At 41.0% G+C, this 25,533-nt stretch overlaps 1 protein-coding gene and 1 pseudogene across 1 annotated transcript; both read right to left on the bottom strand.

Moving 5' to 3' along the window:
• Positions 1-236: 236 nt before the first annotated feature.
• Positions 237-6,826, bottom strand: LOC135532601 (zinc finger protein 879-like). Its single transcript, XM_064960079.1, has 4 exons — positions 6,378-6,826; positions 5,677-5,774; positions 5,342-5,519; positions 237-1,473 (listed from the first exon to the last, which is right to left on the bottom strand). Exons 1-4 carry the CDS (start codon positions 6,574-6,576, stop codon positions 713-715), a joined length of 1,236 nt encoding a protein of 411 aa, XP_064816151.1. The 5' UTR covers positions 6,577-6,826; the 3' UTR covers positions 237-712.
• A 5,059-nt stretch (positions 6,827-11,885) lies between these two features.
• LOC135532447 (zinc finger protein 436-like) lies at positions 11,886-20,346 on the bottom strand (annotated as a pseudogene).
• Between the last annotated feature and the right edge of the window lie 5,187 nt (positions 20,347-25,533).

The following is a 25,533-nucleotide window of genomic DNA, read 5'->3' as shown; positions in this document are numbered from 1 at the left end:
CAATCAGTTTTCCACATTAATCAAACATCACATGGAATTATTTTGTTGAAATGTGGAAACAAAGTTTATTCAACCAGTGGGAGGTTTGTAAATGCCCTCGGGAAAGTCAAACGAAGAAATTTTCATTGAGACAATGAAATCTGTAGGAGAGTTGTGGTGGATATTATAAAATAAGGATCTGCTGGAGTCCAAGTCAAACCAAGATTCTTTATTTATTTTATTTAATCCGTGGGCGAGTCAGTGTACTTTTTCATGTCATTAAATCATCAGTGGGCAAACGATGCAAATGTGAACAATGGAGCAAATGCATCACATCCAAATATCACTTGATTATCTGTAGTGCTGGAGGAATGACACACCCAGAAAAACACACACATGGAGTTTAAAAAAGGACCATTGGACACATGGAATCTGATTTACTCTGTATTCAAACTGACATACTCCATATTCAATGAATAGTTTCTAACAAAGACATACAAATATATTTTACAGTATATTTTTTTTTACAATTGAATTTCATTTTATATGGTATAAACAAGTAAACACATTCTCAGTCAACAATAGAAGACAATGGGAGCACTGTGTATGTTATCTGATGAACTTTAAGGTGATGTGAAATCAGTTTACACACTAGGAGAAGTTATTTTTCTGTGGATTCTCACATGCCTTTTAAGTGACATTTGTAAGGTGTGCTCATGAGCTTTCAGCTTTCCTAACTCCGTAGGACTCTTTCCACACTGAGCGCGATGGTATGGTTTCTCCCGTGTGTATTTCGCTCATGATATTTCATGTTTCCTAACTGGTTAAAACTCTTTCCACAATGTGTGCAATGGTATGGCTTCTCCCCTGTGTGAATTCGCTCATGAGATTGTAGGTTTCCTAACAAGCTAAAACTCTTTCCACACTTTGCGCAATGGAAAGGCTTCTCCCCTGTGTGTATTCTCTCATGTCTTTTCAGGTTTCCTAAATGGTTAAAACTCGTTCCACACAAGGCGCAATGGAAAGGCTTTGCTTCGGTGTGTGTCCTCTCATGTCTTTTCAGGCTTCCCAACTTGGTAAACTTAGTTCCACACTGGGAGCAGTGGTAAGGCTTATCCCCTGTGTGTATTTGTTCATGAGATTTCATGTTATCCAACTTGTTAAAACTCTTTCCACACTGTTCGCAATGGTATGGCTTCTCCCCTGTGTGTATTCGCCCATGAGCAATTAGGCTTCCTAAGCGGTTAAAACTCTTTCCACAATGTGAGCAGTGGTAAGGCTTCTCCCCTGTGTGTATTCGGCCATGAGCTTTCAGGCTTCCTAACTGGCTAAAACTCTGTCCACAATGGGAGCAATGGTAAGGCTTCTCCCCTGTGTGTATTCGCTCATGAGCTTTTAGGCTTCCTAACTTGATAAAACTCTTTCCACACTGAGAGCAGAGGTGTCGTCTTGCTGGTTTGGACGTCTCTGGTTCCTCCGAGTTTGGTTTTCCTCCTGCCAAAGACCGTGTTTATTTAAAGAGAGACCAAAATGAAATCTCCACGTGATAAAACTGCCTTGCTATGAGGTTTAATCCAAATCAGATCCCTCAATAACCTGAGGCCAGTTTTTAAACATTTCATAATTTAAAACAATCTTTGTGTGATTTTAAAACAAATCATGTTGAAGAGCTTCCTGGTAATATAGTTACATTACTCATTATGTTTTAGAAGTCATAACACAAAACACAGTTCTATCAGACTCAAGACACAGACATAGACGGATTCCTATCAAGCAGGTGGTTCTAAATATATCACTTTCATAGCTGTATGATACAGAATGTGACCTACACACTTCCTTAAACCTAAAATAAGTAAAGAAGTAATTTTGTGTGGAAGTCAAACACTTGTTTTTTTACATTGGAGACAGACACAAAGCACCTCAGTAACATCTCCCTCTCAAGGGTTTGACACATGCTGTTCACAAATGTTTAACATTTTGAATAATCACTAATGTCATGATATTTTGGGTAAAGTAAAAATAATGAAATATTTGATGTATATAAAAAAAATATATATATCAATATTTTTTTACCCCCTTTTTCACCCCAATTTTTGTCAATTGTTACAGTCTTGTCTCATCGCTGCAACTCCTGTACGGACTCGGGAGAGGCGAACGTCAAGAGCCAACCTGGAAGCCAGCCGCACCAAGGTGTCGGAGGAAACATTGTACACCTGGCAACCGTGGTAGATTGCATGCGTCCGGCCCACCACAGGAGTCACTACAGCGCGATGGGACAAAACCTCCCCCCGCCCGGATGACGCTGGACCAATTGTGCGTCAACTCATGACTCTCCCGGTCGTGGCCGGCTGCGGCACAGCTGGGTATTGAACCAGAATCGGTAGTAACGCAGCTAGCACTGCGATGCAGTGCCTTAGAACGCTGCGCCACTAGGGAGGCTGCATTTATATTTCTGTTCAGTCAAAAGTTTGGACACACCTACTCATTCAAGGGTTTTTCTTTATTTTTGCTATTTTCCACATTGTAGAATAATAGTGAAGACATCAAAACTATGAAATAACACGTATAGAATCATGTAGAAACCAAAAAATTTGAAATAAATCCAAAAATATTTTATATTTGAGCTTCTTCAATGTAGCCCTCCTTCGCCTTGATGACAGCTTTGCACGCTCTTGGCATTCTGTCAACCAGCTTCACCTGAAATGCTTTTTTCAACAGTCCTGAAGGAGTTCCAACATATTCTGAGCACTTATTGGTTGCTTTCTTTCACTTTGTGGTCCAACTCATCCCAAACCATCTCAATTGGGTTGAGGTCGAGTGATTGTGAAGGCCAGGTCATCTGATGCAGCATTCAATCACTCTCCTTACACAGCCTGGTGTGTTTTGGGTCATTGTCCTGTTGAAAAACAAATGATAGTCCCACTAAGCCCAAACCAGATGGGATGGCGTCACGCTGCAGAATGCTGTGGTAGCCAACCTGGTAAAGTGTGCCTTGAATTCTAAATAAATCACTGACAGTGTCACCAGCAAAGCACCCTCACACCTCCTCCATGCTTCACTGTGGGAACCACACATGCGGAGATCCTCTAATTCACCTATTCTGCGTCTCACAAAGACACAGGGATTGGAACCAAAAATGTCAAATTTGGATTCATCAGACCAAAAGGACAGATTTCCACCAGTCTAATGTACATTGCTTGTGTTTCTTGGCCCAAACAAGTCTCTTCTTATTATTATTATTGGTGTCCTTTAGTAGTGGTTTCTTTGCAGCAATTCACTCAGTCTCCTCTGAACAGTTGATGTTGAGATGTGTCTGTGAAGCATTTATTTGGGCTGCAATTTCTGAGACTGGTAACTCTAATGAACTTATCCTCAGCAGCAGAGGTAACTCTAATGAACTTATCCTCTGCAGCAGAGGTAACTCTAATGAACTTATCCTCTGCAGCAGAGGTAACTCTAATGAACTTATCATCTGCAGCAGAGGTAACTCTAATGAACTTATCCTCAGCAGCAGAGGTAACTCTAATGAACTTATCCTCTGCAGCAGAGGTAACTCTAATGAACTTATCCTCTGCAGCAGAGGTAACTCTAATGAACTTATCCTCTGCAGCAGAGGTAACTCTAATGAACTTATCCTCTGCAGCAGAGGTAACTCTAATGAACTTATCCTCTGCAGCAGAGGTAACTCTAATGAACTTATCCTCTGCAGCAGAGGTAACTCTAATGAACTTATCCTCAGCAGCAGAGGTAACTCTAATGAACTTATCCTCTGCAGCAGAGGTAACTCTAATGAACTTATCCTCAGCAGCAGAGGTAACTCTAATGAACTTATCCTCAGCAGCAGAGGTAACTCTAATGAACTTATCCTCTGCAGCAGAGGTAACTCTAATGAACTTATCCTCTGCAGCAGAGGTAACTCTAATGAACTTATCCTCTGCAGCAGAGGTAACTCTGGGTCTTCCTTTCCTGTGGCGGTCCTCATGAGAGCCAGTTTCATCATAGCGCTTGATGGTTTCTGCGACTGCACTTGAAGAAAACTAAAAGTTCTTAACATTTTCCCGGATTGACTGACCTTCGTGTCTTAAAGTAATGATGAACTGTCATTTCTCTTTGCTTATTTGAGCTGTTCTTGCCATAATATGTACTTGGTCTTTTACCACATAGGGCTATCTTCAGTATACCAACTTATATAAACTTTTAACAGGGCATATCAACTATATCACCTTTTAACAGGGCACATATGTTATTTGAAATGCATTCCAGGTGACTTCCCCATGAAGCTGGTTGAGAGAAGGCCAAGAGTGTGCAAGGCAAAGGGTGGCTACTTTGAATAATTTGTTTAACACTTTTTTGGCTACTATATGATTCCATAAGTGTTATTTCATAGTTTTGATGTCTTCACCATTATTCTACAATGTAGAAAATAGTAAAAATAAAGAAAAACGCTTGAATGAGTAGTTGTGTGTCCTAACTTTTGACTGGTAGTGTATATGGCCGCTTCTGTGGGAAATTCAACCTTACACATGTTAACGGAGGTAAGAACGCGCCGTAAGCTCACTCCACAGCCAGCTTGAAACATCATAGATGGAGCTGTCCAACTGGTACTTTTTGTATAGCTCCATCGGTTCATTGTCAAGGAGAGAGGTCACATGTGTTGAGGAGCAGAGGATCACTAGTTTGAGTACAGTATGGGGACAGAGGAGGAAGCTACACTGTTAGCAGCACACTGTCGTCAGTTACACATAAAATCAATAAAGTTAGTAATTTCCAAATGAAACCATGTTCTTTAAGATCTATATGTTGGAGTTCAGGCCTTATTTGACCTGTTAGAGTAGGAAATTAAATGAATTTTGTCCATTACAGAGACGGGGGCCAAGTCTCACAAGAAAAGATTTTCATTCAGTCATATGTCATGGCTTTTAGAAAGGCTTACGGAGCTTGTTTTAAAAATATATATATTTGACATTTTTAACAAGTTCTGTAGATCAGATGTTAATGAAGCAACAGACCACATTGAGGGGTCTTGTATATTGTTTGCCTACTCTAGTCTTGTAAAGATAGGAGGTTGACTGGGACAGGCAATGTAACATCTGTAATGTTAAGGAAAGGTTTTTGTAAAACATGCACCTTACATTGGATCATCTTGAAATTCTCTCTCTAAAGCTACCTTTCATCAAGGTTTTATATGGTCTATTGGTTTCTCTCTTTTCATTGGCAGAATCCTTTTTCAGTGTTATGATATTTATAACATCCATATCCACCAGTCTGTCTTCCTGTCAACTAACAGAACTCTGCTGGTTGTCCTGGTAACAGATACCAGTGGGCAGATCTATTTCATTTGTTCAAACTAAACAAAACTTACTTTGATGAGCTAAATCTGATCCTTCCTTCTCTTGTCGTCCTCTAACAGTTCCACTCAGTCCTGTTGTTTTCCTGCAGTCCACCAGCAGCACAGACAACCTCTTCATACCCAGCAGTAACGTGCTACCAAGAGAGGCACGATACAGGGACTCCGGGAGGGAGGAAGGGCTAGTGTTGTCCTGGTAACCATAAAGAGGAGACACAAACACATATCATTATGGATGCTGATGTCACTGTTGTCATGAAGTGCTTTACAGAAACCCAGCCCAGACCCTGATAGAGCAAGCTGTATGCTAGACCAGACCAAGCTGTATGCTAGACCAGACCAAGCTGTACCATCTGGTGTTCTGATCTGGAGAGACTCTTCTCTGCCTCGTCAGCATCAGGATGTTGTTGAGGCTCCCCAGAGGATCCACCATAATCATGTCTCTCTCCTGTGTGAACGACAACATCAAACAGATGGTAAACCTACGACCATCTATTACAATCACAGAGACCTACAAGAGGCATGAATTTGTCTAAAAGCACCAAAATTGACCACTTTTGTCATGATTTATATCTAGACATGCCTCAAAAATGTAAAAGGGTCGTCCCACGAAATGGCAGAAATTACACACCAATATTGAATTTTAAAAGCCTGTTGACAGCCTAGTGGTTAGGTTGCAAGATCAACGGTTGCAAGATCGAATCCCCGAGCTGACAAGGTAAAAAAATCTGTTGTTTTGCCCCTGAACAAGGCAGTTAACACACTGTTTCTAGGACGTCATTGAAAATAAGAATGAGTTCTTAACTGACTAGTTAAATAAAGGTAAAATAAAATAAAAGATGAGAACTTGAATGTTGACCACATGGAGAATTCAATAAATCTAATTTAAAAGACCCAAAAATATATGTACCAATGGCAGATTGACACTTTAACAATTCCTACAGTACTGAACAACATATTCAAGTGTAGAACTTCAGTAGAATGCCACTTTAAAACCCCACATTAGTTCAACAACGGCATAGTTTGTGCCCCTGTTGAAGACAGTACTCACTGGTGTTAATCGGATATTCTGTCTCCTCCTCTTTCACTCCCAAGACGTCTTCCTTCTTCACCTTTATTGAGACAGCATCCTCTTCCTCTCCAAAAGGTGCTTTCTCTTTTTTCACTATAACAGCCTCCTCGTCCTCCTTTTTCATTCTGAAAGATTCTTTCTCCTCTTCTTTACCAGGGGAGAAGTTCAGTGAGCTCATGGTCAGGGATGTTATCTAGCTAGGTAGCATTAGCAACTAGCCATGTGCTAACCTCAGTAACGTTATATTCAACACGTTTGCAAAATGAATAAGCAAATTAGATTAAAGTTAACCAGTTGAAAAGTCACCAGAAAAGTGTTTAAAATACAGAGATTATCTAATGTACACAAACATGGTCTAAAGCCCGAATCGTTCAGCTTTATGTTGGCTAGCAAGCTACCGAGGTGGTTGAAAGAGTTGGCGCCTTGTTGTTCCTGACGAAACGCCCCGTCCAGTCCATTATACGTCACGCAAGAATCATCACCTGAAAGACGCCCATCGCCATCTGCTGACTGGAGTGGGTAACGCAGTTTGGAAACAATAGTTACGACACTTTTGTATTGGAAAGAACGTTATAATAATTAAACAATAAGATTATATATTTTCTCTTACGTCTTACAAATAATACGTTCCTGTACACAGACGTAGAATCTTAATATGAATATGTGGATGATGAATAAATACATCTATGAATAGGTAGTGTTAATATACATTTGCTCTGTTCATTTTCACATTCGTTTTTATTAGATGTGACCATACTCTTCCCTTAAAGCCACGCTCTATAAGATACAAATCGTCCTGTAAACAACAGACCAAATGTATCACATGCAAATAGCACTTGATTATATGTAGTGCTATACACTGGGTAGACAAAACATTAAGAACACCTGCTCCTTCCATGACTTCGACTGACCAGGTGAATCCAGGCTAAAGCTATGATCCCTTATTGATTTCACTAGTTAAATCCACTTCAATCAGTGTATATGAAGGGGGAGAGACAGGTTAAATAAGGATTTTTACGCCTCGAGACAATTGAGACATGTGTGCCATTCAGAGGGTAAATCCACTTCAATCAGTGTAGATGAAGGGGGAGAGACAGGTTAAATAGGGATTTTTACGCCTCGAGACAATTGAGGCATATGTGTTTTTGAACAGGGTATGGTAATAGGAGCCAGGTGCTCCGGTTTGTGTCAAGAACTGCAACAGTGCTGGATTTTTTTAGCTCAACAGTTTCCCATGTGTACCAAGAATGGTCCACCACCCAAACAGTAGCGGTCAGTGCTGTTTAAGATGAGGGAGGACCATTTTGTTTATCATGAGCAATGCCTTATTTTTACTACAGCATGTTGGATGACTGTCATTCATATTCCAGTCACCCAGTTCAATGTAACAGCGATAGGTTTGGACTACTCCATGATTCTCAGATGTTTCCCTATACCCATCATGAGGTAGCTACAACCTAACCAATGAATGAAAGTTTAAAACATACAGTATATCACAAAAGTTTTTTACATTTTTTGTAAAAAAATAGGGGTGTACTCACTTTTGTTGCCAGCGGTTTAGACATTAATGGCTGTGTGTTGAGTTATTTTGAGGGGACAGCAAATTTACACTGTTATACAAGCTGTACACTCACTACTTTACATTTTAGCAAAGTGTCATTTCTTCAGTGTTGTCACATGAAAAGATATACTCAAATATTTACAAAAATGTGAGGGGTGTACTCCCTTTTGTGACATACTGTATATGCACACAGGTCGAGAGAAAAATGTCCATTCCGCCTTGCACACTCTTTCTTGAATCTAGCTGAAATATAGGGTGTAACCATTAGTCAAGCAGTTTCCAACAAGAGATTATATTGGACAAATTCAGGTATGTTTATCGCTGTTTTGTTTCGTTTAAGTAACATTTGTCAACAGAATCGTCGGAATGAATACACCCCTGATCATGTGTAAACACAGTTCACTTTCACAACAGCCACGTTGTATTCCTTCTCTCCTCCTCTCACCTTTTCCCTTCGCTTCTGGACTTCAATGCACAACACATCAGCTGTATGAGACCAGGCAAAAAAAAACTTTACAAGCCAAACCATTTCATAACTGCTACACACAGCCTACATCGTTGTCATCATATTAGATAAAGTAACATCATAGTCAACAGAGCTAATATAACTAACACGTTAGTAAACCTGCTACAATCATGCAGTAACGTAACAGTGTACAGTCAGTAAGCAGTTTAGCACTTACATTGGCGGGTCCCGTGGCAATAAATTAGTAAAACCAAAAGTTTACCTTGACTTCTCTGATTCTTTCATTGATTGGACAACATGTCAGTTCATGCTGCAAGAGCTCTGATAGATTGGAGGACATCCTCCGGAAGTTGTCATAATTACTGTGTAAGTCTATGGAAGCCTTGAGAACCATAATCCTCCTAGGTTTTGTATTGAAGTCAATGTACCCAGAAGAGGACGCAAAATAGTATGTTTTAATCAATTATTTTGTGACGTGATTATATTTAGTATAGTTTTAACCAAAAAGGATAACTTTTGAAATGTATTACAATTTTTATTTTACTGAAAATCACTGAGGTTGGTGCTCCCCTTCCTCCTCTGAGGAGCCTCCACTGCACCCAAAGGACATCCAGCCAACTTGACACAATTGTGGGAAGAATTAAAGTCAACATGGGCCAGCATCCCTGTGGAAAGCTTTCGACACCTTGTAGAGTCCATGCCCCGACGAACTGAGGCTGTTCTGAGGGGGAAAGGGGAGGGTCCAACTCCATATTAGGAAGGTGTGCCAAATGTTTGGTGGAATCAGTGTACATTGAAAATAAAAGAGAGCCGCACACTCTAAGAGCTCAGATGCAAAAAAAATGCAATACCAACGTTTCGACAGCCAAGCTGTCTTCATCAGGGTATAATCACAAACACTGCGGGATGACTCGTTTATAGTGTCAAAAGACACAGGTGTCTGTAATCATGGCCAAGAGTGGCCTAATATTATTGGTTAATAATGAAATATTAAAATGTCATACAAAGAACAGCATACAAACAACAAATGGATAGCATACGATCATAGATTAATTTAACTACACAAGTTTACAAACAATTACAATGGCAAAGTCACAATAGTCACAAGAATGTCTTCAGATCAGTCTACGTTGAGACCGAAGGGCGCAAGGGTCTTTAAATTAAAGATCCAGGCAGCCTCTCGTTTTAACAATAAATTATCAAGGTCACCCCCTCTCCTAGGGAGGGTGACGTGTTCGATGCCAATATAACGCAGAGACGAAATCGAGTGTCCTGCCTCCAAGTTGGCCGCAACTGGAAAAGTAAAGTTTTTACACCTAATGGTGCTACGATGCTCTGAGATACGTACTTTTAATTTGCGCTTTGTTTTACCTACATACGTTTTTACCACAAGGACAAGTTATAAGAGAAATAACTGCCTTAGTGGAGCACGTAATAACACCTTTTATTGGGATCGATTTTCCTGTTTGTGGGTGTTTGAAGGATCTACATTTATAAGTGCCATTGCATTGAGCACAGCCATTACATTTGTACTTTCCATCCAGTAGGGGCGCAAATAGACGTTGTTCAGGAATATCTTGGGGTGGTAAATCAGAGTGTACCAATTGGTCTCTGAGATTTCTGCCCCGCGAGAATACGACCAAGGGAAGGTCCGAAAACACATTACCGAGACTATCATCGGATTTTAGGATGTGCCAATGTTTGTGAACAATTCCCTTAATTTGTTCAGAGCACTTTGAATAGCGGGTAGTTAGAACGCAAGAATTCGTCTTTTTGCGAGACTGACCTTGAAAAAGGTAATGTCTCGTTTTGTTTTGAATTTTCTCAATGGCAATATTAATCTGATTATTCTTGTAGCCCCTCTCCTTGAACTTTCTTTGCATCTCAGCCATATTTCTGTCGAAATCGGATTGTTTTTTGCAAATTCTTTTGGTTCGATAGAATTGGCTGTAGGGTAAACTGTTTTCCAAGGGAAGTGGGTGACAACTATCGGCCCTCAACAAACTGTTAGGATCAGTTGGCTTCCTGTAAAGATCAGTGTATAAAACATTATCTTCACACAAGATCAGAAGATCAAGAAAACTGATTTGACGTGTATCAGATTGCATAGTAAATCTCAGATGCTCAGAACAGGAGTTAAGAAAAGCATGGAACGTCTGGAGCTGTTTTGCATCACCTCTCCATAGAACAAACATATCATCAATATACCGTTTCCAAATAATGATGTGAGGCAAGAAAACATTTTTTGAGAGGAATCAGTGTACATATCTGCCATTCAGCAGACACTTTTATCCAAAGGGATTTGCAGTCATGTGTGCAAACACTTTACATATGGGTGGTCCCAGGAATCAAACCCATTACCCTGGTTTAAGAAGCACCACACTCTACCAACTGAGCTACAGGACCACAAGGAATGATCACGGAATGATGGAGATAAACACACACACACACACGCACACACACACACACACACACACACACACACACACACACACACACACACACACACACACACACACACACACACACACACACACAGCCTGAGTTTGAAAAATATAATTTAATCAAAGACCATAACATTGAAACTGACATACTCCATATTTAGTTCAAATCAAATGTTATTTGTCACATCAATACAACAAGTGTAGACCTCACTGTGAAATGCTGAATACAACAAGTGAAGACCTTACTGTGAAATGCTGAATACAACAAGTGTAGACCTTACTGTGAAATGCTCAATACAACAAGTGAAGACCTTACTGTGAAATGCTGAATACAAAAAGTGAAGACCTTACTGTGAAATGCTGAATACAACAAGTGTAGACCTTACTGTGAAATGCTGAATACAACAAGTGTAGACCTTACTGTGTAATGCTGAATACAACAAGTGTAGACCTTACTGTGAAATGCTGAATACAACAAGTGTAGACCTTACTGTGAAATGCTGAATACAACAAGTGTAGACCTTACTGTGAAATGCTGAATACAACAAGTGTAGACCTTACTGTGAAATGCTGAATACAACAAGTGTAGACCTTACTGTGAAATGCTGAATACAACAAGTGTAGACCTTACTGTGAAATGCTGAATACAACAAGTGTAGACCTTACAGGAAACAGCCCAGAAATGCCCCTGTCTGAGTGCATTTGTCTACCACTATGTGTAGCTGTTAGAGATGATGCTAATGATCCACTATGTGTAGCTGTTAGCAATGATGCTAATGATCCACTATGTGTAGCTGTTAGCGATGATGCAAATGATCCACTATGTGTAGCTGTTAGCGATGATGCTAATGACAACCATCTTCTGGTTGTATATATATATATATATATATATATATATATATATAGAGAGAGAGAGAGAGAGAGAGAGAGAGAAGGTAATCAGGGAGGTAATGGAGTCCAGGTGAGTCTGATGATGACAGGTGTGCACCATAATGAGCAGCCAGACGACCAAGAGGCCGGAGAGAGAGCACACGTGACAAACACACGTTTTCTGTTTATGAAGGAATAAATGATAGTCAGGATATAGAACACAAAACAAGAGAAAAAGGTAATTTTACCCCATTAATAACCTTTTACTGCAGGGGGCTAAATCAGGGGCACACCGAGAGTTTTCTTGGTAAATCTACAAATCTACTGTAAAACAAAAGTATCCACATCACACACATGGCTATGCGATTTAAAAAAGAAGACAGCAGTACTGGGTCAGATATAGTTTCCATGTATTTATATTTGAGTTTGCATCTCAATATGACACTTTAAATAAACTCAGCAAAAAAAACTAAACTTCCCCTTTTTCAGGACCCTGTCTTTCAAAGATAATTCGTAAAAATCTTTGACAAAACAATATTGTTAATGTATATAATAGTTGTTTAATAGACATTCTAACAACAATTTGAACCACCCCTGGGTTATGATGTATATAACATTCTAATAACAATTTGACCACCCCTGGGTTATGATGTATATAACATTCTAACAACAATTTGACCACCCCTGGGTTATGATGTATATAACATTCTAACAACAATTTGACCACCCCTGGGTTATGATGTATATGACATGACAAGATACACTGGCTACTTTAGGCATATTTTTTAATGACATGTTTATAATCCAAAAGTATGTTTTTAGAGGGGAGGGGAATACTGTTTATGTTAAACTGTAGAGAACAAGAACCTTTGGTGAATCAAGGAGGGAGGGAGGGAGAGAGAGATGGGGACAGAGAGAGAGGCAGAGAGAGATCAGCGAGTCCCCGATTTCTTAAATACTACACGTCCAGAAGGTTGGTTCTGACAAACGCATTTCAAAGTTTAAATCACATAAATCAAACACTATCACGGGGATTTGTTTTGTTGAAATTACATGGAAACAAAGTTAATTCAATCAGTGGGAGGCTTGGAAATAACTCCAGGAATGTAAAACAAAGAAGTCTTCATTGAGACAATGATGAAACAGCAATCCGTGGGTGAGTTGTGGTGGATATTATAAAATAAGGATGGGCTGGAGTCCAAGTCAAACCAAGATTCATTATTTCTGAGCTCAGAGAGAATAACAGAGTTACACAGCACAGTGTAGACAGTCTGAATTGCTGAAGCATTGGGTGATGAGCACATATCTTTATAGTTGCTTGTTCCTGGGCAGGATATTTTTTCATACAAGGATGCAGGTGCAGCTGGTTTGCAACACAGGATGATATTCCCAGGAAGAGGAGATTATAATAGGACAGTTTCACAAGGTTAGTCACATACTCAGATATGTGGACACATATAATTAACATTTTACATTACAGAGTCAGTGATACATTTCATTTCATTAAATCATCAGTGGGACAATGCAAATGTCAACAATGGAGCAAATGCATCACATCCAAATATCACTTGATTATCTGACCATTTAAACACAAGGAATCTGATTTACTCTTTATTCAAACTGACTCCATATTCAATTCATGTTTTCTCCCCTGTGTGGACTCTCACGTGTCTTTTAAGTGACTGTGATGAGTAATATGTCTTCCCACAGTCTGAGCATTTGTAAGGCTTCTCCCCTGTGTGTATTCGCTCATGAGCCATCAGGCTTCCTAACTCGCTAAATCTCTTTCCACACTGGGAGCAGTGGTAAGGCTTCTCCCCTGTGTGTATTCTCTCGTGTTTTTTTACTGATTACTTTTCTATTCTCTCGTGTATTTTCAGGGTAAAACTCTTTCCACACTTGGAGCAGTGGTATGGCTTTTCTCCTGTATGTATTCTCTCGTGTATTTTCAGGCTCCATAATGTTGTAAAACTCTTTCCACACTGGGAGCAGTGGTACGGCTTTTCTCCTGTATGTATTCTCTGGTTACAACCTGTTCCAATTTTCAGTGTCCCTATCGTTGTAAAACTCTTTCCACACCGGGAGCAATGGTACGGCTTCTCACCTTTCTGTAATCTCTCAGGTCGTTTCAGGTCCCTTAACTGGTTACAACCTGTTCCAAACTGGGAACAGTGGTAAGGCTTCTCCCATGTGTGTATTCTCCCATGTTGCTTCAGGTGTCCTTTCTGGTTAAAACTCTTTCCACACTGAGAGCAGTGGTAAGGCTTCTCCCCTGTGTGTATTCTCTCATGTGTTTTCAGGTTACATAACAGGGTAAAACTCTTTCCACACTGGGAGCAGAGGTAAGGCTTCTCCCCTGTGTGTATTCTCTCATGTTGTTTCAGGTCCCTTAACCCGTTACAACCTGTTCCACACTGGGAGCAGTGGTAAGGCTTCTCCCCTGTGTGTATTTTCTCATGTTGGTTCAGGTGTCCTTTCTGGTTAAAACTCTTTCCACACTGGGAGCACTGGTGTCGTCTTGCTGGTTTGGACATATCTGGCTCTGGTTCCTCCGAGTCTGGTCTCTCTCCTGCCAAAAACAGATTGTTTATTTAAATAGACCTGAATGAAACCTCCACATGATAAAATAGCCTTGCAACGAGGGAAAATCCTAATCAGATCCCTCAATAACCTATAGCCAGTATTAACAATCTTGTTGTGATTTTAAAACAAATTATGTTGTAGAGCTTCCTGGTAATTACTAATAATATGTTTACATTACTTATTTTATTAATTCTGTTTTACAAGTCAGAACACAAAAAAAATGAAACAGTTCTCGGACACTGAAGACACAGACGTCGCTGGATTCCTATCGAGCAGGTGGCTCTGAATAAATAACCTTCATAGTTGTATGAATAGTTGTATGTACAGAATGAGACCTACACACTTCCTTGAATCTAAAATAAGTAAAGAAGTAATTTTATGTGAAAATCCAAAACAGGTTTTCGACACGCTATTTAATTTATTTAGACGTTAACACATTTTCAACACTTTGACTGTCACTGAAGTCAAGACATTTTGGGTAAAGTAAAAAAATAAGGGGAAATATTTTTGGGAAATGTCCTAAAACTGTTAGTAACTATATATAGTACATCTATATATATATATAGCCATATAATAAGGTCTGAAAGGGCTTGGTCAGTCACATGTCATCAATTCACTCTATATAGCACATCTGATAGTAACTATATATAGCACATCTGATTATAACTATATATAGCACATCTGATAGTAACTCTATATAGCACATCTGATAGTAACTATATATAGCATATCTGATAGTAACTCTATATAGCACATCTGATTATAACTATATATAGCACATCTGATAGTAACTATATATAGCACATCTGATTATAACTATATATAGCACATCTGATAGTAACTATATATAGCACATCTGATAGTAACTCTATATAGCACATCTGATAGTAACTCTATATAGCACATCTGATAGTAACTCTATATAGCACATCTGATTATAACTATATATAGCACATCTGATAGTAACTATATATAGCACATCTGATTATAACTATATATAGCACATCTGATAGTAACTCTATATAGCACATCTGATAGTAACTCTATATAGCACATCTGATAGTAACTCTATATAGCACATCTGATAGTAACTATATATAGCACATCTGATAGTAACTATATATAGCACATCTGATTATAACTATATATAGCACATCTGATAGTAACTCTATATAGCACATCTGATAGTAACTCTATATAGCACATCTGATAGTAACTCTATATAGCACATCTGATAGTAACTCTATATAGCACATCTGATAGTAACTCTATATAGCACATCTGATAGTAACTCTATATAGCACATCTGATAGTAACTATATATAGCACATCTGATAGTAACTCTATATAACACATCTGATAGTAACTCTATATAACACATCTGATAGTAACTCTACTGAACTAAAATATAAACACAACATGTAAAGTAGAGGTCGACCGATTATGATTTTTCAACGCAGGTACCGATTATTGGAGGACAAAAAAAAAAGTCAATACCGATTAATTGGCCGATTTATTTATTTATTTTATATATGTAACAATTACAACAATACTAAATGAACACTTATTTTAACTTAATATAATACGTAAATAAAATCAATTTATTCTCAAGTAAATAATGAAACATGTTCAATTTGGTTTAAATAATGCAAAAACACAGTGTTGGAGAATAAAGTAAAAGTGCAATATGTGCCATGTAAAAAAGCTCAAGTTTAAGTTCCTTGCTCAGAACATGAGAACATATGAAAGCTGGTGGTTCCTTTTAACATGAGTCTTCAATATTCCCAGTTAAGAAGTGGTAGGTTGTAGTTATTGTATGAATTATGATATTATTTCTCTCTAAACCGTTTGTATTTCATATACTTTTGATTATTGGATGTTCTTATAGGCACTATAATATTGCCAGCCAAATCTCTGGAGTTGATGGGCTTGAAGTCATAAACAGCGCTGTGCTTCAAGCATTGCGAAGAGCTGCTGGCAAACGCAGAAAAGTGCTGTTTGAATGAATGCTTATGAGCCTGCTGCTGCCTACCACCACTCAGTCAGACAAAGAAATGGTCTTCACACAGTTCGCAACGAGCCAGGCGGCCCAAAAGCGAATGCGCTTTGTTAAATCATCACCTGTTTGGCGAAGTAGGCTGTGATTCGATAATAAATTACCAGGCACCACATTTATTATATGCAACGCAGTACAACTATGTGTAGTTAACTAGTGATTATGTTAATATTGATATTCTAGATTCTGGAAACTTCTCCTTTAAAGCATCATTGAGAAATAACAAATTGAAGTTGGAACATTTGTAGACTAACGGTTAAGAATGTTGGGCCAGTAACCGAAAGGTCTCCGGTTTGAATCCCCACGACGGCAAGTAGTATGTTTCATCATTAGATGCTACAGTCCTCCTTTAAGACTCCATAATGTTTCATCATTAGATGCTACAGTCCTCCTTTAAGACTCCATAATGTTTCATCATTAGATGCTACAGTCCTCCCTTAAGACTCCATAATGTTTCATCTGTAGATGCTACAGTCCTCCTTTAAGACTCCATAATGTTTCATCATTAGGTGCTACAGTCCTCCTTTAAGACTCTAATATTTGAAGAATCTAGATATAGTGTACTGTAACTATTATATATAGATAGAAATGCTTTTCATTTAATCATATTTCATGGCTTTTAGAAAAATCTTACGGAGCTTGTTTTAAATATATATATATTTGCAATTTTTAACAAGTTCTGTAGATCAGATTTTTTATTTATTTCACCAGATAGGCAAGTTGAGAACAAGTTCTCATTTACAACTGCGACCTGGCCAAGATAAAGCAAAGCAGTTCGACACATACAACAACACAGAGTTACACATGGAGTAAAACAAACATACAGTCTATAATACAGTAGAAAAACAAGTCTATATACAATGTGTGCAAATGAGGTGAGATAAGGGAGGTAAGGCAATAAATAGGCAATGCTGGCGAAGGACAAACAGTATAGCAATTAAACACTGGAATGGTAGATGTGCTGCAAATGAATGTGCAAAGTAGAAATACTGGGGTGCAAAGGCGCAAGATAAATAAATAAATACAGTAGGGGATGAGGTAGTTGTTTGGGCTATTTACAGATGGGCTATGTACAGATGCAGTGATCTGTGAGCTGCTCTGACAGCTGGTGCTTAAAGCTAGTGAGGGAGATAAGTGTCTCCAGTTTCAGTGATTTTTGTAGTTCGTTCCAGTCATTGGCAGCAAAGAACTGGAAGGAGAGGCGGCCAAAGGAGGAATTGGCTTTGGGGGTGACCAGTGAGATACACCTGCTGGAGCGCCTGCTACGGGTGGGTGCGGCTATGGTGACCAGCGAGCTGAGAGTGTACAGGTCGCAGTGGTGGGTAGTATATGGGGCTTTGGTGACAAAACGGACGGCAATGTGATAGACTGCATCCAATTTGTTGAGTAGAGTGTTGGAGGCTCTTTTGTAAATGACATCGCAAGTCGAGGATCGGTAGGATGGTTAGTTTTACGAGGTATGTTTCGCAGCATGAGTGAAAGATGCTTTGTTGTGAAATAGGAAGCCAATTCTAGATTTAATTTTGGATTGGAGATGTTTGATGTGAGTCTGGAAGGAGAGTTAACAGTCTAACCAAACACCTAGGTATTTATAGTTGTTCACATATTCTAAGTCAGAACCGTCCAGAGTAGTGATGCTGGACGGGCGGACATGTGCAGGCAGCGATCGGTTGAAGAGCACGCATTTACTTTAACTTGTATTTAAGAGCAGTTGGAGGCCACGGAAGGATAGTTGAATGGCATTGAAGCTCGTCTGGAGGGTAGTTAACACAGTGTTCAAAGAAGGGCCAGATGTATACAGAATGGTGTCGTCTGCATAGAGGTGGATCAGAGAATCACCAGCAGCAAGAATGAAGCAATACAGACCACATTGAAGTGTCTTGAGTTTAGTTTGTATGTTCTAGAGTCTAGTAAAGATAGGGGGGTTGACTGGGACAGACAATGTAACATCCATAATGTTTTGAGAAAATGTTTTTGTAAAACAAGCACCTTACATCAGATCATCTTGAAACTTTCTCTTTAAAGCTAACTTTCATCAAGGTTTTATATGGTCTATTGGTTTCTCTCTTTTAATTGTCAGAATCCTTTTTCAGTGTTATGATATTCATAACATCCATATCCACCAGTCTATCTTCCTGTCAACTAACAGAACTCTGCTGGTTGTCCTGGTAACAGATACCAGTGGGCAGATCTATTGTATTTGTTCAAACTAAACTACAGCACTTACTTCGATGAGTCAAATCTGATCCTTTCTTCTCTTCTCCTCCTCTCACAGTTCCACTCAGCCCCGTTGTTTTCCTGCAGTCCACCAGCAGCACAGACAACCTCTTCAAACCCAGCAGTAAGGTGCTACCAGGAGAGACACGATACAGGGACTCCGGGAGGGTGGAAGGGCTAGCGTTGTTCTGGTAAACATAAAGAGGGGACACAGACACAGACCGTTATGGATGCTGATGTCACTGTTGTCATGAAGTGCTCTACAGAAACCCATCCCAGACCCAGAGAGAGCAAGCTGTATGCTAGACCAGACCAAGCTGTACCATCTGGTGTTCTGATCTGGAGAGACTCTTCTCTTCCTCGTCAGCATCAGGATGTTGTTGAGGCTCCCCAGAGGATCCACAATAGTCATGTCTCTCTCCTGTGTTAACGAGAACATCAAACAGATGGTAAACTTATGATATCCTATTGCAATCACAGTCTTACTACAAGAGGCATGAATATGTCTACAAAGGGCCTAAAATGGCCACTTTCATTATGATTTTATAAAATATTGTGTGATGCAAATGTAAAATGGTGCCTTTTGTGTCGCTTTGATATTTTAAGTAGAAATGACGCACCAGTATTGCATTTTATATTAGATGTAGGGCACTTTAATAAATCTAATTCAATAAATCTAATTTAAATCTCCCAAAAACACATGTCGCAATGGCAGATTGAACTAACAATTTATACAGTACTGAACAACATATTCAAGTGTAGAACTTCCATAGAATGCCCCCCTTCAACAACTGCATAGTTTGTGCCCCTGTTAAAGACAGTACTCACTGGTGTTTATCGGATCTTCTGTCTCCTCCTCTTTCACTCCCAAAATGTCTTCCTCCTTCACCTTTATTGAGACAGCATCCTCTTCCTCTCTAAAAGCTTCTTTCCCTTCTTTCATTATAACAACCTCCTCTTCTTTTATCATTCTGAAAGCTTCTTCCTCTCTTTTCACTGTAATATCCTCCTCTTCTTTTATCATTCTGAAAGCTTCTTCCTCTCTTTTCACTGTAATATCCTCCTCTTCTTTTATCGTTCTGAAAGCTTCTTCCTCTCTTTTCACTGTAATATCCTCCTCTTCTTTTATCATTCTGAAAGCTTCTTCCCCTCCTTTTACCGTAATATCCTCTTCTTTTATCATTCTGAAAGCTTCTTCCTCTCTTTTCACTGCAACACCCTCCTCTTCTTCTTCTTCCACGACAATGTTCAGTCCCAGAGCTTCTTTCTCCATAGAGTAGACCTCTTCTTTAGCAGGGGAGGAGTAGTTTAGTGAGCTCATGGGCAGGGATAGTTAGTTAGCATTAGCGACTAGCCTAATGCTAACCTCAGTATCAATGTTTAACACGTTTGCAAATTAAGTTGACCAGTTGATTCGTCAACAGAAATGTGTTTAAAACACAGATTAGCTGATGTACACAAACATGGTCTAAAGGGAGGAGAAGTTTAGTGAGCTCATGGTCAGGGATGTTAGCTAGTTAGGTAGCATTAGCGACTAGCCTAGCCAGTATCAATCTTTAACAAGTTTGCAAATTGAACAAGCACATTTAGGTTAAAGTTAACCATTAGATAAGTCAACCGAAATCTGTTTAAAACACTGAGATTAGCTAATGTACATTAACATGGTCTAAATAATCAATCTTTCAGTTTTATGTTGGCTAGCAAGCTACCGAGGCGTTTGAAAGAGTAGCCGTGTTGTTGTTCCTGAAGAAGCGTCCCGTCCAGTCCATTATACGTCACGCAAGAAGCGTCACCTGAAAGACGCAGCTCGCCATCTGCTGGCTGGAGTGAGTAACGCATTTTGGAAACAATAGTTACTACACTTTTTGTATTGGAAAAAACGTCATAATAATTTAACAATAAACTGATATATTTTCAGTCACGTCTTAGAACTAATAAGATTTGATTTAATAATTTCCTGTACACAGACGTAGTTCTTAATATGAATATGTGGATGATGAATAAATACATCTATGAATAGGTAGTGTGTTAAGACACATTTTCTCTGTTCATTTTTCACATTCGTTTTTATCTCGATGTGACCATACTATTCCCTTAAAGCCAAATAGCACTTGATTATATGTAGTGCTATACACTGAGTATACAAAACATTAAGAACACCTGCTCCTTCCATGACTTAGACTGACTAGGTGAATCCAGGCTAAAGCTATGATCCCTTATTGATGTCACTAGTTAAATCCAATTCAATCAGTGTAGATGAAGGGGGGGAGACAGGTTAAATAAGGATTTTTAAGCCTTGAGACAAATGAGACATGGATTGTGCATGTGTGCCATTCAGAGGGTGAATTTATTTAACTCTTTGCAAACTGGAAACCATTTATCCGGAGGCTGCATTCATTGTTGCTGGGGATTTTAACAAGGCTAATCTGAGAACAAGACTCCCTAAATTTTATCAGCATATCAATTGCGCAACCAGGGGTGGAAAAACCTTGGATCACTGTTACTCTAACTTCCGCAACGGATATAAGGCCCTGCCCCGCCCCCCTTTCGGAAAAGCTGACCACGACTCCATTTTGCTACCATTTTGCTATACCTGCCTACAGACAAAAACTGAAAAAAGAAGCTCCCACGCTGAGGTCTGTCCAACGCTAGTCCGACCAAGCTGACTCCACACTCCAAGACTGCTTCCATCACGTGGACTGGGACATGTTTCGTATTGCGTCAGATAACAACATTGACGAATACGCTGATTCGGTGTGCGAGTTCATTAGAACGTGCGTTGAAGATGTCGTTCCCATAGCAACGATTAAAACATTCCCTAACCAGAAACCGTGGATTGATGGCAGCATTCGCGTGAAACTGAAAGCGCGAACCACTGCTTTCAATCAGGGCAAGGTGTCTGATAACATGACTGAATACAATCAATGCAGCTATTCCCTCCGTAAGGCTATCAAACAAGCAAAGCGTCAGTACAGAGACAAAGTAGAATCCCAATTCAACGGCTCAGACACAAGAGGCATGTGGCAGGGTCTACAGTCAATCACGGACTACAGGAAGAAATCCAGCCCAGTCACGGACCAGGATGTCTTGCTCCCAGGCAGACTAAATAACTTTTTTGCCCGCTTTGAGGACAATACAGTGCCACTGACACGGCCTGCAACGGAAACATGCGGTCTCTCCTTCACTGCAGCCGAGGTGAGTAAAACATTTAAACATGTTAACCGTCGCAAGGCTGCAGGCCCAGACGGCATCCCCAGCCGCGCCCTCAGAGCATGCGCAGACCAGCTGGCTGGTGTGTTTACGGACATATTCAATCAATCCCTATACCAGTCTGTTGTTCCCACATGCTTCAAGAGGGCCACCATTGTTCCTGTTCCCAAGAAAGCTAAGGTAACTGAGCTAAACGACTACCGCCCCGTAGCACTCACTTCCGTCATCATGAAGTGCTTTGAGAGACTAGTCAAGGACCACATCACCTCCACCCTACCTGACTCCCTAGACCCACTCCAATTTGCTTACCGCCCAAATAGGTCCACAGACGATGCAATCTCAACCACACTGCACACTGCCCTAACCCATCTGGACAAGAGGAATACCTATGTGAGAATGCTGTTCATCGACTACAGCTCGGCATTCAACACCATAGTACCCTCCAAGCTCGTCATCAAGCTCGAGACCCTGGGTCTCGACCCCGCCCTGTGCAACTGGGTACTGGACTTCCTGACGGGCCGCCCCCAAGTGGTGAGGGTAGGTAACAACATCTCCTCCCCGCTGATCCTCAACACTGGGGCCCCACAAGGGTGCGTTCTGAGCCCTCTCCTGTACTCCCTGTTCACCCACGACTGCGTGGCCACGCACGCCTCCAACTCAATCATCAAGTTTGCGGACGACACAACAGTGGTAGGCTTGATTACCAACAACGACGAGACGGCCTACAGGGAGGAGGTGAGGGCCCTCGGAGTGTGGTGTCAGGAAAATAACCTCACACTCAACGTCAACAAAACTAAGGAGATGATTGTGGACTTCAGGAAACAGCAGAGGGAACACCCCCCTATCCACATCGATGGAACAGTAGTGGAGAGAAAAGCAAGTTTTAAGTTCCTCGGCATACACATCACAGACAAACTGAATTGGTCCACTCACACAGACAGCATCGTGAAGAAGGCGCAGCAGCGCCTCTTCAACCTCAGGAGGCTGAAGAAATTCGGCTTGTCACCAAAAGCACTCACAAACTTCTACAGATGCACAATCGAGAGCATCCTGGCGGGCTGTATCACCGCCTGGTACGGCAACTGCTCCGCCCTCAACCGTAAGGCTCTCCAGAGGGTAGTGAGGTCTGCGCAACGCATCACCGGGGGCAAACTACCTGCCCTCCAGGACACCTACACCACCCGATGTTACAGGAAGACCATAAAGATCATCAAGGACATCAACCACCCGAGCCACTGCCTGTTCACCCCGCTATCATCCAGAAGGCGAGGTCAGTACAGGTGCAGCTTCTATCTCAAGGCCATCAGACTGTTAAACAGCCACCACTAACATTGAGTGGCTGCTGCCAACACACTGACACTGACTCAACTCCAGCCACTTTAATAATGGGAATTGATGGGAAATTATGTAAATATATCACTAGCCACTTTAAACAATGCTACCTTATATAATGTTACTTACCCTACATTATTCATCTCATATGCATACGTATGTACTGTACTCTATATCATCGACTGCATCCTTATGTAATACATGTATCACTAGCCACTTTAACTATGCCACTTTGTTTACATACTTATCTCATATGTATATACTGTACTCGATACCATCTACTGTATCTTGCCTATGCTCTTCTTGCCTATCTTGCCTATGCTCTTCCAGATCTGCCAGTCAACCAGACTCTTCCAGATCTGCCAGTCAGCCAGACTCTTCCAGATCTGCCAGTCAACCAAACTCAGTCAACCAAACTCTTCCAGATCTGCCAGCCAACCAGACTCTTCCAGATCTGCTAGTCAACCAGACTCTTCCAGATCTGCCAGACTCTTCCAGATCTGCCAGTCAACCAGAATCTTCCAGATCTGCTAGTCAACCAGAATCTTCCAGATCTGCTAGTCAACCAGACTCTTCCAGATCTGCTAGTCAACCAGACTCTTCCAGATCTGCTAGTCAACCAGACTCTTCCAGATACGCTAGTCAACCAGACTCTTCCAGATACGCCAGACTCTTCCAGATCTGCCAGTCAGCCAGACTCTTCCAGATCCGCTAGTCAACCAGACTCTTCCAGATCCGCTAGTCAACCAGACTCTTCCAGATCCGCCAGTCAGCCAGGATCTGCCAGAACTGCCAGCCAGCCAGGATCTGCCGGATTCAACTGCCTGGCTGGGCTTCCTCTCAGTGCTGGGCTTCCTCTCAGTGCTGGGCTTCCTCTCAGTGCTGGGCTTCCTCTGTCCGGAGCTGCCCCTCTGTCCCGAGCTGCCCCTCTGTCCCGAGCTGCCCCTCTGTCCCGAGCTGCCTTTCTGTCCCGAGCTGCCCCTCTGTCCGAGCTGCCCCTCAGTCCAGTGGGGTTCTGGGTGAGGACTACTAGGCCATGGTCGGCGGCGAGGGTGGACAATCCTAGGACGCGAGGAGGGGGGACTAAGACATTCATGGAGTGGGTTCCACGTCCCGAGCCGGAGATGCCGCCATGGACAGGCGCCCACCCGGACCCTCCCTATTGTTTTGATGTGCGTCCGGGAGTCCGCACCTTAGGGGGGGGTTCTGTCACGCCCTGGTCTATATTTATTATGTTATCTTCAATTATTGAGTCAGGCCAGGGTGTGACATGGGTTTATTTGTAGTGTGTTTCGTCTTGGGGTTGTGTGGGGTGTATAGATTAGTCTATGGCTGCCTGAGGCGGTTCTCAATCAGAGTCAGGTGATTATCGTTGTCTCTGATTGGGAACCATATTTAGGTAGCCTGGGTTTCACCGTGTGTTTGTGGGTGATTGTTCCTGTATCTGTGTTTGTTGCACCAGTCAGGGCTGTTTTGGTTTTCGACGTTTGTTGTTTTGTATTGTTCGTGTTTCGTCATAATTAAAGATGTATCGAACGAACCACGTTGCATTTTGGTCCGATCCTTATTCCACCTCTTCGTCAGAGAAGGAGGTAGAAGAAAGCTGTTACATCATCACTACATTATGCAAGGATCTCTGTGTTGATGATGCCAGGCGTTATTTCAATCCGGATATAAAGGGTTATACCTGGACAAGCAAAACTATGTCACGTAAATCTAGAATTGATTCATTCCTAATGTTACGGATACAGTTATCCAGGGTGTGTGTGTATCCTGTGTGTTCTTTTCTCTCCTTCTCTCCTCACAGGTGGCAATCATCAGTCACCAATCAATCAGAAGACACACCTCCTATTTCCATTACCCTATCACATCCCTTTTCCCTTGGTTTAAAAACCCTGTCCCATGTTTCCTCTGGAGCTCCATCTCTCTGTCAATGCCATCTGTCTGTAGATCTCTCTGTCAATGCCATCTGTCTGTAGATCTCTGTCAATGCCATCTGTCTGTAGATCTGTCAATGCCATCTGTCTGTAGATCTCTTGTCAATGCCATCTGTCTGTAGATCTCTTGTCAATGCCACCTGTCTGTAGATCTCTCTGTCAATGCCATCTGTCTGTAGACCTCTCTCTCAATGCCATCTGTCTGTAGATCTCTTGTCAATGCCACCTGTCTGTAGATCTCTCTGTCAATGCCATCTGTCTGTAGACCTCTCTGTCAATGCCATCTGTCTGTAGATCTCTTGTCAATGCCATCTGTCTGTAGATCTCTTGTCAATGCCATCTGTCTGTAGATCTCTTGTCAATGCCATCTGCCTGTAGATCTCTGTCAATGCCATCTGTCTGTAGATCTCTCTGTCAATGCCATCTGTCTGTAGATCTCTTGTCAATGCCATCTGTCTG

This window comes from Oncorhynchus masou, chromosome 5 (genome assembly GCF_036934945.1).
Source record: "Oncorhynchus masou masou isolate Uvic2021 chromosome 5, UVic_Omas_1.1, whole genome shotgun sequence".
In the NCBI taxonomy this organism is placed as follows: Eukaryota; Metazoa; Chordata; class Actinopteri; order Salmoniformes; family Salmonidae; genus Oncorhynchus; species Oncorhynchus masou.
This window is presented reverse-complemented; position numbering and strand designations above follow the sequence as displayed.

Bases quoted from the DNA above. Each gene is read 5' to 3' on its own strand.
- LOC135532601 (XM_064960079.1), bottom strand. From the start codon at position 6,576: ATGAGCTCACTGAACTTCTCCCCTGGTAAAGAAGAGGAGAAAGAATCT. The intron at 5,520-5,676 runs GTACAGCTTGGT...TATGGTTACCAG, and splicing joins CCAGATCAGAACACCAGATG to GACAACACTAGCCCTTCCTC. The intron at 1,474-5,341 runs GTAAGTTTTGTT...GGTCTTTGGCAG, and splicing joins ATCAGATTTAGCTCATCAAA to GAGGAAAACCAAACTCGGAG.